Below are 20,957 nucleotides of genomic sequence, written 5' to 3' on the forward strand. Positions count from 1 at the left end.
AAAGTCCAAAAATAGAAAACTTAACTTTTAGCATACACCACCTCTTTTAATGCCAACCGCATGACACCTTTGGCTAACAGCAATCAGAAGAGCTGAATGGAGTGAGGACCTAATTAAAAATGCTGGACTCTGCAGTTCTCATGCTATATCAGGTAAGTTCACGCTATGCTGAATCATTCACGTTACTCTTTTTTGATTGCAGCAATGATTTCAGCAAAAACAGATACACATAGTGAATGCAGTTGTAATGCTTTTTGATGATTACCCAGGCCTTGTGTAGCTCAGTCTTCTTTCCTTGTCTTTGGCTAGGGAGAACCTCGGTTTTTAGCACTGCAAAGTGTTGAATCTGGTAATCATGGAACATTATTTCTGGCACATGACCAGACAGAACAAAATTGTAGGCATCCAAAGACTTGTAGGACTTTAACTTCTCTCTTGTAAAATCACTTAGAGCTTCAATGAGATAGTTGTATATTTATACTGGGACTGGATGCATTTCGTCTTATCCAATATCAATTGAGAGGGTGCTTTCGCAAATCATACCTGCCAACACTTCCGTTTTTCCCGGGAGTTTCCTGTATTTCAGACCCATCTCCCGCCCACCTCCCGTATTGTTCTGTCCCCCCCTCAGCTTTTTGGTTCAGTCCCCATGCGCACCAACGCTCAACCATCTCCATACCTGCTCCCCAGTTCGCGTGCACCTTCAACCCCCCTCCCCTCCTCAAAATCTCCCTGATTTTAAGATCCGAATGTTGGCAGGTATGTCGCATATGGACCTGTCAGACAAATGCCGCTCATTTTAACGTTAATTTTGCTGAATAACTGCTTATAACTGGGTGACAATCTGTTATAACAAGCTGAAAGCATTATGTATTTTATATATATATATATATATATATATATATATATATATATATATATGTAATCAATATGTAATCAATATAACTTATTTCTAAGACAACAACAAACTCATCGGATGTCATTCCCTCGCTGTAAATGCAAGCGCTCCCTCTTTTTTCTGAAACCTCCATGCACACGCATCCTGAATGTTTACAAAACTGTAATTCGTCTATAGAAATTATTAATTTAAATGAGAGATTTGTGAGGGGTGCACTCATATATTATGGTGAGCACTGCATATAAGAAACAATATTTTATTATCAAGATTAAATTGGGGTGATATGATTCTATTGAGGGCAACATGGTGGCTCAGTGGTTAGCACAGTTGCCTCACAGCAAGAAGGTCGCTGGTTCAAGTCCTGGCTGGGTCAGTTAACATTACTGAGTTTGCATGTTCTCCCTGGGTGCTACGTTTTTGCCCACAATCCAAACACATGTGCTATAAGTCAGGGGCGTAGCTACTGGGGGGGATATGTCCCCCTCACTTTTAGAGACAGACCATTTAGAGACAGGTGATTAATAATTATATAAACGTAAACTTTTGGATCTCACACAGCTGTCCTCCCCACTTTTAAAATGTCCGCTATGTCTCTGCTTTAGGTGAATTGAATTAACTAAATTGGCCGTAGTGCATGAGAGTGTGTGTGTGTGTGAATGGATGTGTAAAACATATGTTGGACAAGTTGGCGGTTCTTTCTGGTGTGGCATATTTATATTTAATGTTACATTTTGATATTTGATAAATATCGTGTGCTGCTTTAAATCATATTAGCTGTCAACGTGCATGAATCCCGTAAATTATATAATTATTAAAAATTGTACTATGTACATATCATTCACTAAAAGATACAAAGATGTTTAAATGATTTAAGATGGGTTTTTGTCGACGTTAGCAGTTTTGTTTTGGCTCGTCAGGAGTTAACTCCGCGCGTTTTTGAGCATCCTCCGTTGTGCTGACGTGATGACGTCAGCACAGACAGACGCGTTCATCCAGCGTCGAGTTTTCAGAGCTGAGGTGAGTCGTTGACGCTTTTTCTCGTGTTTACACAACAGTAAAACACACTTTACAGTTTATTAACGTGACAATTCTGCATTGAGTTCACCTCTAGCTGTGTGTCTGCCGACTAAAACAATACAGCAGGCGGTGAGTAGCTCTGAGAGGATAATATGATCGGTGTATTTGTGTTTATCTGTGTAACGTTAACGTAGTGTGCTCGCTTTTCTAATAGTTTGAGTAATGATAACGCAAATTATGATGTAAAGATGTAACAGAATTCAATGTATGTAAATTTATCCTTTAATATGTATATCGACACGTTTTTACTTATATGATTGCGAAAAACAAACAACAGTGGATGACCAGTTAGAGACAATGATCTTCAGTGGTGTTACCCATTAGAAAAGTCACACCAGTGATCATTTCCATGATAAATAAATATTAGGAAATGTCTGCTGTAAGGTATCTGAAATGAATCACATCCGTACCCTGTGTCTGCAGTTAGGGTTATGCGATTTGGCATAAAAAAAACCTCGATTAATTGAACATTCACACTCTATTACGATTAATGAAGGAATATTTTATTTATTTGGTTTCTTATTTTGCTCACATATTACAAGTGAGAGGTGTTTGAATGAAGGCTGCTTTATTGAGTTTAAAATAATTGAAGGAAACACACTATTATCTATGATTATATATTGAACATCAACATTGAACAACTGAAATTAAAAACACGCATTGTCTAAATAACTTGCACGTTTGGAAACAAAAATTGGAAACAAATTTTCATATTGAAAGCAGAAAATAAGCAGTATCTCTTCTAAAAAAAAACTCTTGCACATCCTGTAAATAATATTGAAGCATTTCTTGCATCTTCTGTAAACAAATATTTTAATGTAAGTAATAATCTTAATGTAATGGAAAATATTCCGTCTAATCATTAGCTATGTTTCCATCCAAAAATGCTCATGAACTTTATGTGCAAAACTGGAATATCGCATAAAAGACGTGCAAATAAAGCAGCGTTTCCATCCAACATGGAAAAAGCAAACAAAATCGTCACTTCCTGATAAACTGGCACCAAATATCATCAGTAAAACAGAATTTGCTGTGATAAAAGAAGCTGCATCTATCTTTTCTACATTTAATAAACGACTTGCGCCTCAGAAGGCAATCCTGACACGCAGTGAACGCGCGGTGGCGTTTGAAGGTGTGAGACGCGGAGCACAGACACTCTTAATTCTGGAGGTCATTAATAATATAAGAACACATACTAAGATGGTTAAGGCGTTTTAGAATGATCAAAACAACATTTCAGATGTTTTACAATGTGCTCAGCCTGCTGGTTTGTCCATTCGCACCCATTTTTATCATCACATGATCTCTTATAATAAAGTCACATGACCTTTTTTAATGCGCATACTGGAATTTGTGCAATAAAAGTTTGTCTTATTACTTTCATCTTATCGAATTAAAAAGTTTATCCTTCTCAGTTAAGCGCACATTTTAATGCGCAATTTTAAAGTTTACGTGCATCTTGTCATTTTTATTTCATTTTTATTATAACCTTTTTTTATGTACGTATCCAAAATGCGCATAAAAATAGGTGGGTGGAGACATTGCTAGTCAATTTAGTGCAAAGTAAGACTCAAGAATGGGTCCATCGTACTACTTAACCAGAGATCAGATATGGTTGCAAAGAAGTAGAAATCAGCCTTTAACAGAGCACGGTCACGCGACTCCACACGCGGTTGGAAAAATTTATTGAAAAATTCGTCCTGGAAAAATTAGATCGATCATAGATTCTGAATGTCGATGTTCAGTTTAACAGGAAGAGAAGCGCTCTCGCTCAGCAGTGCAGATTGCTTTAGTTGTATTGTTTTGTATTGTTTTTAGTTGTTTAGGATGTAGTGACACGCAGTCAAATATTTTTGACCCACCACTTTTAACGCTCATAAATGTTCAAAAGTCTCGTACTGCAGGTATTAGGAGGTTTGCTGAAGGTGCAGCTTGTTTGTCTATTAGCTGACATACGAGCGATTTGCTGATGAACCGTAGCTTTAAAATGCTCCATGAAAACATGAGATAAACATGACGAAATTCTGATCACTGAAAAATGACAGTGGAGTAACTCTGGGCTTTTCTTCATAGATTATCCGAAAATAAGAAGAAGAAAGTCAAATTTTCTCGGCAGGGAGATTTCATTTCAAATTAATAGATTTTTGCTAAACAGTAACGGTTAATCCCTTCATTACATATTTTATAATGTTTAGTTTCCTTTTTCTTCATAATGACATTTACGTAATGTATTAGCAAAAAGTCACCAGAGTATAACATGATCTGCTGCTGATGCTGAATAGTTTAATGAGGGTTAATCGTCGAAGGCTCATCAATATTATCAGAGCTGCTGAAATCCTCTATGTCTTCAGATCATTGACTACCATATTAATTATATTATCAGTGTAAATCAATTCGGCTTTAAAGCGCTACATGAAAACATGAGAAATATGTCAAATTTCTGATAACTGAAAAATGACAGTGGCGTTACTCTGGGCTATCGAAAACAGAAAGAAGAAAGTCAAATTTTCTCGGCAGGGAGATTTCATTTCAAAATAATAGATTTTTGCTAAACAGTAACGGTTAATCCCTTAATTCGGTAGGCATTTTCTTCATAAAATGACATTTTTATTAATGTATTTGCAAAAAAAAAAAAACAGAGTATAATGTGATCTGCTGCTGAGCCTGAATAGTTTTATGAGGGTTAATCGTCTAAGGCTCATCAATATTATCAGAGCTGCTGAAATCCTTTATTTCTTCAGATCATTGACTACCATATTGATATATTTTGTCTATCAGTGTAAATGAATACATTTTTTTCTGTTTATTCTTTAGCTCTGCCACCATCAGTGAAATCTCTAAAGACAGAGTTTATTGAAGGACAGTGAGAAGATGAGTGATCCAGAACCCTGCAGAATTAAACGGGAAGAGACTGAAGAACTAATAGGTTTGTGTTTATTCACTACTCTTCATTAATGAAGCTGAAGAACAGTGATGTTGTGAAACTTTACACACTTCACTCGTTTTAGTTCTTTTTCATATTATCTTTTATTTTATATTGCACTGCATTCATAATTTTCCTTTATGTTTACAATTTTGTCATTAAAGTAGTCAGATATATGAACTGAACCTTTAAATTAAATGAAAACCAGCTTCTAGAATGCATCAAACATAATAATAATCAATAAGCACATGTTTAGCGCTGTGTTTTACAGTGAGCTTTTAGCAGGGTTCTGGTTCTGTTGTACCTTCAGTGTCAGTGAAAGACTGTCCCAGCAAACTTACAAGCAGACAAATGTGCCCAGATGAGGCTTTTAAAATATGTGGAGCGTTTTTAATCACTTGCGCATCGATCTCGCCTCCCTCACCATTTTCATGAACTGTTGAGTCACTGTTGTGCTGTTTACAAACCTAATAGCTAGCCTCTTAAAACTTATTTGCTTAATTTCAGATGTGATTGAGGAGAGTGAAGAACTGAATGAAGATGAGGAGAAACATCAAGTCAAAAGTGAAGAAAAAACCCAATCAGAGACTGAACATAGTATTTCAGTGAAAGGAACAGCTGTAAATAGTTTGACCTGCACTCAGTGTGGAAAGAGTTTCAGCCGCAAATGTGGTCTCAATGAACACATGAGGATCCACACTGGAGAGAAACCTTTCAAGTGTCCACACTGCGACTGGAGATTTAATAAATCAAGAAACCTCAAATCTCACTTAATGCTTCACACTGGAGAGAAACCTCACCAGTGTTCACACTGCGGCAAGAGATTCAATCATTCAGGACACCTGAAATCACACTTGAGGATCCACACCGGAGAGAAACCTTACCAGTGTTCACACTGCGGCAAGAGATTCAGTGTTTCAGCATGCATGAAAGCACATGAGAGGACTCACACTGAAGAGAAACCGTATCACTGCACTGCATGTGGGACGAGATTCTCGTATTTGTCTTCTCTACGAAAACACACAATAAACTGTCACAGTAAGTAGATCATCTAAACATCCACAGACATTTCACCCTGCAGCCCAAGGCCGTTACTCACTGAAGCTAAGCAGGGCTGAGTTTGGTCAGTACCTGGATGGGAGACCACATGGTAAAACTAGGTTTCTTTTGGAAGTGGTGTTAGTGAGGCCAGCAGGGGGCGCTCAACCTGTGGTCTGTGTGGGTCCTAATGCCCCAGTATAGTGAAGGGTACGTTGTACTGTTGGTGGGCACTGTGTTTTGGATGAGATGTTAAACCAAGGTCCTGACTGTCTGTGGTCATTAAATATCCCATGGCACTTCTTGTAAAGAGTGGAGGTGTAACCCCAGTGTCCTGGCCAAATTTCCTCCATTTGCCTCTTAATCATCCCCATCCACCGAATTGGCTCTATCACTGTCTCTCCGCTACACCAATGGCTGGTGTGTGGTGAGCGCACTGGCACCATTGTCCTGTGGTTGCCGTCGCAGCATCCAAGTGGATGCTGCACACTGGTGGTGATGTGGACAGACAACCCCCCTCCCCTAATGATTGTGAAGTGGGTAACTAATGACTAAGTGGGGTCATGATTTGGGTGTATGGCCATACACGATAAAATATGTTATATAAATACTATAGGTGGGCATAGATTAATTTTTTTAATCTAGATTAATCTCACTGTAATCTTGGAATTAATCTAGATTAAAATGGCTTATTTGAATTCTGCCAAAGGTATTCAGAATATGTGTGCTACCCAAATAATGACTAAAAGTAAGTCTTTGAGAACAGGTTTCTCAAGCCAGGTGGCGCATTAGACGAGGAGCTGGTCTCCTGTTTCCAAAATGCATCACAAACGGCTTGAGAAACTGTTCTACTATGATAATTGGTGATGAAAATAAATAATAAGATGTACTTGAGTTTACAAATTTATTCAGTTAAACATGAATTTTGAACTGTTGGCCTACATAAGCTCCAAACAGCCATTATTTTTTATTTGTTTATTTATTTATTTATTTATTTGATGACCTTAATCTGACTAAAGTCATAACTGAACTAAACAGAAATGGAATTAAGACATGTGGAGTATGCAGATATTAGTGGCATTATTGAAGTAAACACCACTATCAAACTATTACCGTCATGTAGAACTATCGGCATATTTTCCGACAAGATCTACACACACACACACACACACACACACACATTGCAAAATGCGGAAGTTTTTTCTTTCCATTTGACATGCATTATTAAATTCCATAACACTCTCACCAGTCCTTACTCCTTATTTGCGTCTAATACTCCAGTTTGTCACGGGGTCATGAATGAAATGTTCATGAGTTAAAGTGAAACTGCCGAACTGCAGTTAAAGTCATGCTGGTTTGATTCAGAAGGGCACTATTTTGTCAGACGGCTCACCGGTCAGCTATACATCCATGCTAAAATATCAAGGTGAAAGTCACCATAGCTTGCGTACACCCTATCTTTTAAACCAACTTTGAGAATAGGCGATATTTTTTTATTGCGTGATAAGTCTCGCCTTAACGCCGATAATGGCCCACCACTAATAAATACACATTACATTGAACAAACATCCAGGTTACATTATTTAGGATGAATAAGGAGTTGATTGAATGTATATAATGATAAATTATAAAAGTATGATGAGGTTTCTTCATCATTCCCTCAAGCCATTCAGGCTGTTCACATATTACATCTTTTGCAAACGCAAGTTAGGAAGAGTAAGTAGTGCGAGTTGCACTTTCCACACATTTTTGACTCAAAGTGAACGGCTCCATAAACAACAATAAAGGACACAGTAAATGCTGATATTCTGCTCAGCAGAGACACAGGAGATCTTGGGTTCTGTTGTACCTTCAGTGTCAGTGAAAGACTGTCCCTGCAAACTCAAAACTAGACAAATGTGGCCAGATGTCGGCTTTTAAAGTAGTTGGAGCATTTTTAATGACGCACATTGTCGGCTACATCACCATAGTATGTGATGGCAAAGGTTGAAAAGATAGAGCAAATGAAAAGCTAAAGCGCCATCTATATTATTATAGTTGTAGCTACCACCTCAAATTCGAAAAAGTTGGGACAGTTTGGAAAACACAAATAAAAACAGAAGATAGTCACTTTACTTTGACTTGTATTTCATTGCAGACAAAACAACAAACATTATTTAATGTGTTTTTCCTCATTTATTTTCTTACAACACATTTAAAAAAATCGTTGTGACAGTAGCAGTTTAGGGCTCGTAGTCAGGTAAATTGGTGAAATAATGATGTGATTGGAAACAGGTGATGTCAGCAGGTGATTGTAATTATGATTGGGTACAAAAGCAGCATCCAAGAAAGGTCTAGTCCTTTAGGAGCAAAGATGGGACGAGGATCACCAGTTTGCCAACAAATACGTGAGAAAGTTGTTGAAATGTTTAACAATGATGTTCCTCAAAGAAAGATAGGAAGACAGAAGACATTCAAGACTGTCCCAGCAAACTCACAAGCAGAGAAACAAGCCCAGATGTCAGCTTTTAAAGTAGCTGGAGCATTTTTAATTACTCGGACACACTAATCACAGTCATTCAGAAGTTTAAAGTGAATTTGGAGTTTGAGAAGACAGAGCAAATGGAAAGTGATCAGCACAACAAAACCTTTTATTCACACATGCTCATAAAGATTTACAGTTTGCACACGTGTGTTTTAGTCAGTGATGATTGCACTGTCAAGACTTTCTAGAGGAACTGTTAAAAACTAGCTCTTATTTAATTTCAGATGCGATTAAGGAGAGTGAAGAACTGAAAAAAGATGAGGAGAAACATCAAGTCAAAAGTGAAGAAAAAACCCAATTAGAGACTGGACATAGTGTTTCAGTGAAAGAAACATCCGTAAATAGTTTGACCTGCACTCAGTGTGGAAAGAGTTTGAGCTGCAAAAGTGGTCTCAATCATCACATGAGGATCCACACTGGAGAGAAACCTTACAAGTGTCCACATTGCGACAAGAGATTCAGTTGTTCACAAAACCTGAAAACACACACGAGGACTCACACTGGAGAGAAACCTTACCAGTGTTCACACTGTGACAAAAGATTCAATCATTCAGGAGGCCTGAAAAAACATGTGAGGATCCACACAGGAGAGAAACCGTATCACTGCACTGCTTGTGGGAAGAGTTTCACAGATTCATCTTCTCTACGAAAACACACAAAAAACTATCACAGTAAGTAGATCATCTAAAGGTCCAGGTTGTACTGTTTTGGATAATTGTGGAGTTGATAGAATGTATATAATGCTAAATTATATAAGTATGATGTGGTAACATCATCATTCTCTCCAGCTAGGGCTGCACGAATTAACGTATTATGATCACGATAACGATATTTGTGGCCCATGATCAATATTAAATATCGTCGCGATTTTATAGTATAAAGACCAAGCCGCTATTATAATGGGCGGAGTTTATGGATTGTACCGCATCATCATGAGGTGACTGCGTCTAGATTGCAAGTGTTTTTTTTCGAGGAATGCAATGTTGATCAGGTAGCCTTTGCTCCTGTTCAGTCCAAACCTCCCAAGGTAACACAATAAACCTCATTAGCCACCTTAAAAACCATCACAAAGTGGCTGCCATCAGTGGGTTGATGCACTCATAATTCTGCTTCGCATCTTTCTATGCGTAACTAACATCACTAAACCAGACAACATTTGTTTTATTAGTTACCCAAATATTTGCAGAGATTCAGCTGTTGTTTTTGCCAGTCATGTAGACAGAAGACACTGTATCCAATTGTTTTGATGTAAAAAAAAAAGTCATTGTAGCCCTGTTCACGCAGGTATTCAGGTTCATTTTCATCAATCTGATGAAACTTTTATTATTTACAGGAAATAAAAATGTAATTAAAAGTTTGATCAATTAAACTGCATTAATAAAAAGACTAGCCTATTTTATGCATTAAATAATGAAATGTATAACTAATTTCCTTTATTTCCGATTAGACCATGCACTGTATTTAGTTTTATATATATGCTTTTTTAAAATAACATTCGTTTAACAAATATTTTAGCACATCGACAGTAATTAAATTACCTGTCTTTTGATTAAAACCTTTATGCAAAGGATCAGGAATTGATCTCGCACGCGCAGAAAAAAAGGCAATCATCCGACACATGCATCGCTCTCATGCCACATTTTCGAAGATAAATTTGCATCTGAGTGCTGCTTTGAATAGAATAAAATGATTAAAAAGCACATTAAAGACTATACACATAAAATAAAACATTCATAAAGGTGTATCTTATGGAAAAACACCAATTTACAGGCTCTGCTTACGGTTTTAAAAGAATCAAGCAGCTTTAAAAAATCTAATTTGCTGAAGAGAAATGGCAGGAAAAAATTAGGTTTGGTTTCAGCTCGATATATTTACATAAAAACTAACATCGAACTGCTCATAACACTCAAAGTTAAACTAAAATGCACAACTCTTGTTGGTTGCACCCGCGGGATGCACAATAAACCTAACACACCATTCTTTTAATTCGATATTCGTGAAGTATAAACCAACCACAGATGCTTTGTCATGTTAGTCACGACATACTGCTTTATAACTTATTAGTTTATTACAATAATTACACTTAGCTTTGCCATCGTTCTTCACCACATGTAGCCACTCTTTTGAGCACATCTTGCGGTCCATGTCTAATGAAATGTTTAGATTATTATTGAAGGTGCTCTCCAGCGGCAAAGTTCCTGGCAGAGTAATGATTGAAAAAAAATGTGCATGCAGAAATTGGACAAGAGGAATCGAAATTTAAATTATGTAACAAGCATCAGATTCTTAGTATCTAAGTTGTGTATTTTTATATTTGTGGCTGTGAAGTTTAATAAGAATATATATAATACACACACACACATATATATATATATATATATATATATACAAACAAAGGAATAATCGTCATTAATCATGATTAACATTTTGAGCAAAATAATCGTGATTAGCATTTTTCTGTAATCGTGCAGCCCTATCTCAAGCCATTCAGGCTGTTCACATTTTACATCTTTTTCAAACGCAAAAACAAAGAGAAAGTAATGCGTACCATAATTATGATTGGGTACAAAAGCAGCATCCAAGAAAGGTCTAGTCCTTTAGGAGCAAAGATGGGCTGAGGATCACCAGTTTGCCAACAAATACGTGAGAAAGTTATTGAAATGTTTAACACTGATGTTCCTCAAAGAAAGAGAAATGAGCCCAGATGTTGGCTTTTAAAGTAGTTGTAGCATTTTAATTACTCGGACACACTAATGACAGTCATTCAGAAGTTTAAAGTGAATTTGGAGTTTGACACTTTGACAGCAAATGGAAAGTGATCAGCACAACAAAACCTTTTATTCACACATGTGTTTTTAGTCAGTAATGATTGCACTGTCAAGACTTTCTAGAGAGACGGTTAATAACTAGCTCTTATTTATTTAATTTTCAGATGTGATGGTGAAGGAGGAGAGTGAAGAACTGAATGAAGATGAGGAGAAACATCGTGTCAAAAGTGAAGAAAAAACCCAATCAGAGACTGAACATAGTATTTCAGTGAAAGAAACAGCTGTAAATAGTTTGACCTGCACTCAGTGTGGAAAGAGTTGCAGCCGCAAAAGCGCTCTCAATTATCACATGAGGATCCACACTGGAGAGAAACCTTACCAGTGTTCACACTGCGACAAGAGATTCAGTTGTTCACAAAACCTGAAATCACACATGAGGACTCACACCGGAGAGAAACCTTACCAGTGTTCATACTGCAGCAAGAGATTCAGTCATTCAGGAGTCCTAAAAAAACATGTGAGGATTCACACTGGAGAGAAACCGTATCACTGCACTGCTTGTGGGAAGAGTTTCACATCTTCATCTTCTCTACGATTACACACAAAAAACTATCACAGTAAGTAGATCATCTAAAGGTTCAGGTTACATCATTTAGGATAATTGTGGAGTTGATAGAATGTATATAATGATAAATTCTATAAGTATGATGTGGTTTCGTCATCATTCCCTCAAGCCATTCAGGCTGTTCACATATTGCATCTTTTGCAAACGCAAGTTAACAAAGAGGAAGTAGTTCTTTAGAGGGAGGTCTAGTCCTTTAGGAGCAAAGATGGGCCGAGGATTTGTCAGTTTGCCAACAAATACGTGAGAAAGTTATTGAAATGTTTAAAAACAACATTCCTCGAAGAAAGACAAATCGTCATCTTAGAATTATAAGTTTCTATTTGACATCAAAAATGAGTTATTGACAATCTTATTAATTGACAACTTATTTACATTATGGCATGTTTTTTATAAGTTGTATAAGTTGTTTACATTTTAAGACTTTTTATTTAAAAAACAAATGTTACACACATACTGTTTGCTATATGGAATGCAGAACTTTGAAGCTCAACATCTCAAAATCATTCAAAACGCAGACAGAACCTTATAATTCCAAGGTGATGAAATGAGCCCAAATGTCAGCTTTTAAAGTAGTTGTAGCATTTTTAGTTACTCGGACACACTAATCACAGTCATTCAGAAGTTTAAAGTGAATTTGGAGTTTGAGAAGACAGAGCAAATGGAAAGTGATCAGCACAACAAAACCTTTTATTCAAACATGCTCATAAACATTTACTGTTTGCACACGTGTGTTTTAGTTAGTAATGATTGCACTGTCAACACTTTCTAGAGCGTAGGTCTCAAACTAAATTCCTGGAGGACACAGTTTTGCTCTAACCCTGATCAAACAGCTGATCCAACTAATGAAGGTGTTCATGACTGTGCAGAGCTGCGGCCCTCCAGGAATTGAGTTTGAGACCTATGCTCTAGAGCAGGGGTGTCCAAAGTCGGTCCTGGAGGGCCGGTGTCCTGGAGAGTTTAGCTCCAACCCTAATCAAACACACCTGAACAAGCTAATCAAGCTCTTACTTGGTATACTAGAAACTTCCAGGCAGCTGTGTTGAAGCAAGTTGGAGCTAAGATCAGCAGGACACCGGCCCTCCAGGACCGACTTTGGACACCCCTTCTCTAGAGGAACTGTTAAAATCTAACCTCTTAAAATTAACTTTCAGATGTGATGGTGAAGGAGGAGAGTGAAGAACTGAATGAAGATGAGGAGAAACATCATGTCAAAAGTGAAGAAAAAACCCAATCAGAGACTGAACATAGTATTTCAGTGAAAGGAACAGCTGTAAAACGCTTCACCTGCACTCAGTGTGGAAAGAGTTTCAGCCATAAAAGCACTCTCTATTATCACATGAGGATCCACACTGGAGAGAAACCTTACAAGTGTTCACACTGCGACAAGAGATTCAGTTGTTCACAAAGCTTGAAAAGACACATGAGGACTCACACTGGAGAGAAACCTTACCAGTGTTCACACTGCGACAAGAGATTCAGTCATTCAAGATATCTGAAATCACACGAGAGGACTCACACTGGAGAGAAACCTTACCAGTGTTCACATTGCGGCAAGAGATTCAGCGATTCAACGAACCTGAAAACACACGTGAGGATTCACACTGGAGAGAAACCGTATCACTGCACTGCTTGTGGGAAGAGTTTCACATATTCGTTTTCTCTACGAAAACACACAATAAACTGTAACAGTAAGTAGATCATCTAAAGGTCCAGGTTGCATTTAGGATAATAAATAAGCACATGTTCAGCGCTGTGTTCTGCTGCTGTGAGTGGAGAGATGGAGTTTTACAGTGAGCTTTTAGCAGGGTTCTGGTTCTGTTGTACCTTTAGTGTCAGTGAAAGACTGTCCCAGCAAACTCACAAGCAGACAAATGTGCCCAGATGAGGCTTTTAAACTATGTGGAGCATTTTTAATCACTTGCGCATCGATCTCACCTCCCTCACCATTTTCTTGCACTGTTGAGTCATGTGCTGTTTACAAACCTAATAGCTAGCCTCTTAAACTTATTTGCTTAATTTTTTTGTTCTAGAGGAACTGTTAAAATCTAACCTCTTAAAATTAACTTTCAGATGTGACGGTGAAGGAGGAGAGTGAAGAACTGAATGAAGATGAGGAGAAACATCATGTCAAAAGAGAAGAAAAAACCCAATCAGAGACTGAACATAGTATTTCAGTGAAAGGAACAGCTGTAAATAGTTTGACCTGCTCTCAGTGTGGAAAAAGTTTCACCCGCAAAAGCGGCCTCACTGATCACATGAGGATCCACACTGGAGAGAAACCTTTCAAGTGTCCACACTGCGACTGGAGTTTTAATATTTCACGAAACCTCAGATCACACATGAAGCTCCACACTGGAGAGAAACCTCACCAGTGTTCACACTGCGGCAAGAGATTCAGTCATCCAGGAGTCCTAAAATCACACTTGAGGATCCACACTGGAGAGAAACCTTACCAGTGTTCACACTGCGGCAAGCAATTCAGTGTTTCAGCATGCATGAAAGCACATGAGAGGACTCACACTGAAGAGAAACCGTATCACTGCACTGCTTGTGGGAAGAGATTCTCATATTCATCTTCTCTACGAAAACACACAATGAACTGTCAGAGTAAGTAGATCATCTAAACATCCACAAACATTTCACAAGCCCTGAGCTCATAAGATCCTTGAGCCCGGGGCTCCCTCCCGTTTGCAGGGCGAGAGGGGAGTTTGAGCTCAGGTAGATCTCGAAACTCCCCTGCTGTAGTAGCTAATGAACAGATACTGATTGCTCTTAAGAAATAGCTATTTACTAGGAGCATGTCTACGGTGCTGATTTGGATTAGTCAATTAACTTAAGTTGCATGTTTTTTGACGGTAGGAGGAAACCTGGGAACCCGGGGGAAACCCACATGAGCACGGGGAGAATGTGTAAACTCCGCACAGAAACATCGGCTGGCTTGGTAAAGACTAGAACCAGTGATGTTCTTGCTGTGAGGCAACAGTGCTAATCACTGGGCCACCGTGCCACCCATCTAGGAAAGGTTGAGGAGGAGGGGAGATTCTTCAAAAAGAAGATAGCTGTCATTTGGAGCTTAGGGAATTTATAGTGGCTTAGAAATCGTCTGATTGGTGAATCATAAATTGAATAATGTGGGGCCGGATGCAAGCAATCATAAGCACAAGATCCTCTCGAAATAAGTTTATAAATAAACTTCACTAAAGGACACAGCAGATGCTGTTATTCTCCTTAGCAGAGACACAGGAGATCTTGGGTTCTGTTGTACCTTCAGTGTCAGTCCCAGCAAACTCAAAACTAGACAAATGTGGCCAGATGTCGGCTTTTAAAGTAGTTGGAGCATTTTTAATTACACACACTGTCAGCTACATCACCATAATATGTGATGGCAAAGGTTGAAAAGATAGAGCAAATGAAAAGCTAAAGCGCCATCTATATTATTATAGTTGTAGCTACGACCCCGAATCAGAAAAAGTTGAGACAGTTTGGAAAACACAAACAAAAACAGAAGGTAGTGACTTTACTTTGACTTGTATTTCATTGCAGACAAAACAACAAACATTATTTAATGTGTTTTTCCTCATTTATTTTCTTACAACACATTTTAAAAAATCGTTGTGACAGTAGCAGTTTAGGGCTCGTAATCAGGTAATTTGGTGAAATAATGATGTGATTGGAAACAGGTGATGTCAGCAGGTGATTGTAATTATGATTGGGTACAAAAGCAGCATCCAAGAAAGGTCTAGTCCTTTAGGAGCAAAGATGGGCCGAGGATCGCCAATTTGCCAACAAACATAAGAGAAAGTTATTGAAATGTTTAACACTGATGTTCCTCAAAGAAAGAGTAATGAGCCCAAATGTTGGCTTTTAAAGTAGTTGTAGCATTTTTAATTACTCAGACACACTAATGACAGTCATTCAGAAGTTTAAAGTGAATTTGGAGTTTGAAACTTTGACAGCAAATGGAAAGTGATCAGCACAACAAAACCTTTTATTCACACATGCTCATAAACATTTACAGTTTGCACACGTGTGTTTTAGTCAGTAATGATTGCACTGTCAAGTCTTTTTTAGAGGAACTGTTAATAACTAGCACTTCTTTATTTAATTTTCAGATGTGATGGTGAAGGAGGAGAGTGAAGAACTGAATGAAGATGAGGAGAAACATCATGTCAAAAGTGAAGAAAAAACCCAATCAGAGACTGAACATAGTATTTCAGTGAAAGGAACAGCTGTAAATAGTTTGACCTGCACTCAGTGTGGAAAGAGTTTCACCCGCAAAAGCGGCCTCACTGATCACATGAGGATCCACACTGGAGAGAAACCTTACAAGTGTTCACACTGCGACTGGAGTTTCAATATTTCACGAAATCTCAGATCACACATAAAGCTCCACACTGGAGAGAAACCTCACCAGTGTTCACACTGCGACAAGAGATTCAATCATTCAGGACAGCTAAAATCACACTTGAGGATCCACACCGGAGAGAAACCTTACAAGTGTTCACACTGCGGCAAGGGATTCAGTGTTTCTAAAAACATGAAAACACACGAGAGGATTCACACTGGAGAGAAACCGTATCACTGCACTGCTTGTGGGAAGAGTTTCACACATTCATCTTCTCTACATTTACACACAATAAACTTTCACAGTAAGTAGATCATCTAAAGGTCCAGGTTGCATTATTTAGGATAAAGACTGTCCCAGCAAACCCACAACTAGCAAATGTGTCCAGATGTAGGCTTTTAAAGTAGTTTGAGCATCCTAACTCCTAAACATTTGCAGTTTGCACACATGTATTACACCATCCAACCCGCTCCGAGCTGGGATCAAACTCTTCATATGGGATTTGGTTGCTCTAACAAGGAGGCTTAGACTTGGTTTATACTTGACACGTCTGCTAGTTTGCTTGAGTGTGCGCAGCGAATGTGACATCATCGTTGTGTTTGCAGAGGTTTGCTTTGGGTGCGCACAACATAATTTTGGTCGGAGGAGTACATGGGGTTTTTTTAGACTCGAGCGAACAGTTTGTGCGTGCCGCATTTGATTTGAATTGAATATAAAACGCTTTGAAGAGATTTTGTCTGAAACAGTACGCCTGTACAGACATCTTTATGATCCGTGATCATAGAGATAACCTGATGACCAATAATTCTTGGCTAGAAATTGCAACAGCAGTGGGAAAGGTTTGGTTAAAAGGTTTGGAAAAATCTTAGGGATAAGTTTGTTAAAGGGCCATGAAACCCCCCACTTTCGGTTCAAATCTACCTCAGAATTTTTTCAAAAAATGCATCTCGATGGGCGTAGAGCTCTGCGAGCAGAGGGAGGAGTGGATGTGGCCAGCAGAGCAGGAGGGGAGCGAACAACTGTTGTCAGGTAGCTCACAAAATGAGACACAAACCGTGAGGAGACGCATGATTTTATAGTTTACAAAGTTAAAATGCAAAGAAATAAACAGTAATGCCCTGCTACATTTGTTATTCGTAATTTAATATACACACAACCACAATTTATATCAATACAAAGAAAATCGTGTTCATATAAACATTATGAATGAGGACTTCTCCCTCAATCCCCAGGTCTAAATGCAGACTCAGGTCTCTTGCCCTGTTTATTCTAACCATTAGCCCTGCTGGTAATCTGGAGGATTTAGGCGAACACAGCAGCACGGAGATGTCTAAATGTGAACAAACTCCACTGATAAAAGACAAAGTTCGCCATTCTCCAATTCTCGTACTGCTCTCCTGATAAAAATGCTTGCTGCACACAAACAGCTTTGCTGTATCGGCCCTGGCAGGATCGCGGGGATAACGTGCCTTAAACCCTATAGATCATGGAAACAAACACATTCGGCAGTTCATGAATGGCTAAATACTGGTGCTGTGGGTCTGTGGACTTGGTCTCACCCAGTCATCAACAATGGGTCTCACAGCTTTGCGCTGGCAGGTCTGTCTTGCCTTAGGAATGCAAGCACAGTCATGAATAATTAAGAAGCCGGCTCTTCTCATAGGATAAGAAAACTCAGCTCTGAATAATAATGAGGAACCGACGGGTCTTCACTCCATAGCAGATTTGCGCTACGTCACCGATTTTGATCTTGTCCTAATAATTATTTAAACCCAGAAGATGAAATTAGCTGACAAAAGCTCAAAATCATACAGTTTTCCTCACAATTAAAGCTGACTGGTGCTAACACTATGTTAACTTAAGGCCATGGCAAAGATGGAGACCCTGGTGCACAATTACAGAAGATGTTTTCCACCATTCATAGGTTTTACACTGATGTGTATATATTACAATTTTGATTTTAAAACAATTTAATAGTTACAAAACTATAATTAAGAAACTAATTATGTCTTTGATAATCAGTTTACAATATACTCTGATGATACTCTGATTTATTGGTGATAATGGTCAGGAATGATGGACCATTATTGCCTTTTCAGCATAAGTAGCGGACAGAAACCAGCCAGACAGTAATGTGTGTATTGTGGAGTGGGCTACATCTAAAAACAAAAACATCTGTATTTTTTAGTAAGTGTACTATTTTTGCTTTTATTCTTGCCATAATAAAAAAATATAATTGTAGAGTAACACATGTTCTGCTGTCATTAATATTTTAATAAACTTTAATAGGTAAAACTGTCCGAGATATAAACAAAAGCAAATGATGCAACAAAGTTTGATTAAAAAAATCTTGAATGGTTAAAAAAATCCTTATAATCATTAAAATAATTTATAAAAACAATAAAAATAATTAGCTTAAAAATACTGAATGATATTAATGATATGACGTAGTTCCGGAAACTTCCTACTTCTCTGTTTATCCGTCTGATTTTACGGTAGGTTTCTTTTGACCGCCGCCTGTCGTTTTAAAGAATATCACAACGGCGAACGCAACAAGCATAAAAGTCTCGTCCGTTTCGCGAGATGCGCGCGCAGTCAGCGGAGATCCGTGATGCAGCGCCAGGCCAAAGTATAAATCCAGCTTTAAGACCATGGACCATGGTCTGTCACTAGAGCACCTTTAGAGGTCAGAGGAGTGAGGTTTTCTGCACAGCACTTCACTAGCTGGTCTCTGTTGCACAAGGAAATATGTCGCCTAACAGCAAGAAGGTCGTTGGTTCGAGCATCGGATGGGTCAGTTGGCGTTTCTGTGTGGAGTTTGCATGTTCTCCCCGCGTTTGCAAGGGTTTCGTCCGGGTGCTCCGGTTTCTCCCACACTCTCAGAACTATAGGTACACTATCTGTCACTGGGGTGGTACCTTTTCAAAAGGTACAGATTTGTCTATATTAATACCTCAATGGTACATAGCACCTAAAAATTTTAAGAGGAACACTTTTGTACTTTTTAGGTACTAATATGTATTAATATGAGCCTTTTAGGCACAAATCTGTACCTTTTGAAAAGGTACCACCCCAGCGACAGATCGTGTACCTTTATTTCTGAGAATGCACAGTCCAAAGACATGCGGTTCAGGTGAACTGGGTAGGCTAAATTGTCCGTAGTGTATGGGTGTTTCCCAAAGATGTGTTTCGGCTGGAAGGGCATCCGCTGCGTAAATCGTGCTGGATAAGTTGGCGGTTCATTCCGCTGTGGCGACCCCGGATTAATAACGGGACTGAAAATTAAAGGGCCGAAATGAAAATGAATGAGGATGTGTCTCTCTTGTTTACCTGTCTTATTACCATGTAAACACTGCAGCATCATGTTTAATTATATTATTATAGCAAAAGAAAAACATGTTTTAGACAAAATTAAGTGTTAACTAAAGATGTTTATTATTTGTAAAGATATAGGCCTCTTTTTTTGAGTGTATGAATGGACAATAATGGCAGTTGTTGTTTTTGATCTAATACACAGATTTTTGAGCAGTGTTGTTTCATGTGGTGCTCACTGCAAACCCTGAGCTCTCCAGCAAGGGGGAGCTTGAGCTCCAGCTCCTCCTTCCTTGCTCTTCTTCTACGAGTGATGTCACTGGGGGTTGGGGTTAGGGGTGGGTATACGCATTAAAACAGCTTACAGGAGGAGGAGCGAGAGCTCATGCTCCCCCTCGCTGGAGCTCAAATGGCTCTGCAATATTGCAGAGAGGGATGTTGCTTGGCTACTTTCCTGCTGAAAAGGAAATTGAGTGTATGACTTCGGGACCTTCTCGAAAATGAAATTCGTCTCAAGGGGCGATCCCGTTCAATTAATATTCAAATTCATAATCAGCAACAACTTTTACACCAAAATCAGAAATGGATCGACATGATGTGAGATCTACAGTAGTTGCCAGCATGAAACTAAAACAGGAAGTAGTAATGGATGCTTTTTACGTAAAATTTTGAGGCCGTACTTTACTTTTACTTTTACTTTTAAACATGAGCCTCTGTACTTCTACTTGAGTAAAGGATGTGTGTACTTCTGCCATCTCTGGTCGTCATTAGTTTAATGATTATTTTATACCTTTCTCTTTAAGCCTGATTTATACGAGTTGTGGAGGCTTTTATACTAAACACGCTCACACTATTATTTCCAACAACGCTTCTGTCATGATGAAACAGTGGTGAAGAAGAGATCAGCATGTGAAGTTGCTGAATGAATTAATTTAATTGTATATTAAAAACATGAGGAGTTTGTGGATACATTTAGAGGACACTCCTGAAAATGTTTGTCACGCCACCATTACTCAGTCATGCATGTTAGAGCTGCACGATACTGGAAAAAACTGACATTGTAATATTCTGTATTTCTGCGATATGTTTTGGGATGTGAGTTAAACATCTCTATTTAGGAAGAGTTCCTCATTTGTCATTGATAAGGAGTGCATCTGCATAACATACAAACAAATCACAAACATAAATTAACACGAGAGCAAAGATACTAATGAAATAAACAGTTATTAAGAGTTTTCTGGAGAGTTTAACAGTATTGAGGTACAGAAATGTAATAATCAGATGTAAGAGAACATTGTTTACAGTGGTCAACATTTAAAGTGGATCAATGCCTTTAATCCAAGGTGTCCTAAAACTATTCAACATCACCCATACTTGTCTCATCTCATCTTGCATTGCCTTTAAAATTCTCCAATCTATATTATTAATTAATGCAGCCCAATGAAAT

General features: G+C 38.3%; 2 protein-coding genes across 2 annotated transcripts in view; both read left to right on the forward strand.

The window, feature by feature from the left end:
* Positions 1-20,957, forward strand: part of LOC130215586 (zinc finger protein 658B-like) — a 93,963-nt gene that overhangs the window by 38,781 nt on the left and 34,225 nt on the right. The window lies entirely within an intron of this gene.
* LOC130215578 (zinc finger protein 260-like) lies at positions 1,863-19,820 on the forward strand. The gene is made up of 6 exons (XM_056447420.1): positions 1,863-1,915; positions 4,790-4,901; positions 5,406-5,936; positions 8,685-9,131; positions 13,924-14,460; positions 15,966-19,820. The coding sequence occupies exons 2-6, from the start codon at positions 4,847-4,849 to the stop codon at positions 16,508-16,510; spliced, it is 2,115 nt and encodes a 704-aa protein (XP_056303395.1). The 5' UTR covers positions 1,863-1,915; positions 4,790-4,846; the 3' UTR covers positions 16,511-19,820.

This window comes from Danio aesculapii, chromosome 22, assembly GCF_903798145.1.
Source record: "Danio aesculapii chromosome 22, fDanAes4.1, whole genome shotgun sequence".
Classification (NCBI taxonomy): domain Eukaryota; kingdom Metazoa; phylum Chordata; class Actinopteri; order Cypriniformes; family Danionidae; genus Danio; species Danio aesculapii.

Coding starts and splice junctions, on each gene's coding strand:
- LOC130215578 (XM_056447420.1), top strand. CDS start 4,847: ATGAGTGATCCAGAACCCTGCAGAATTAAACGGGAAGAGACTGAAGAA. Junction 4,902..5,405: donor AGAGACTGAAGAACTAATAG/GTTTGTGTTTAT, acceptor GCTTAATTTCAG/ATGTGATTGAGGAGAGTGAA. Junction 5,937..8,684: donor ACACACAATAAACTGTCACA/GTAAGTAGATCA, acceptor ATTTAATTTCAG/ATGCGATTAAGGAGAGTGAA.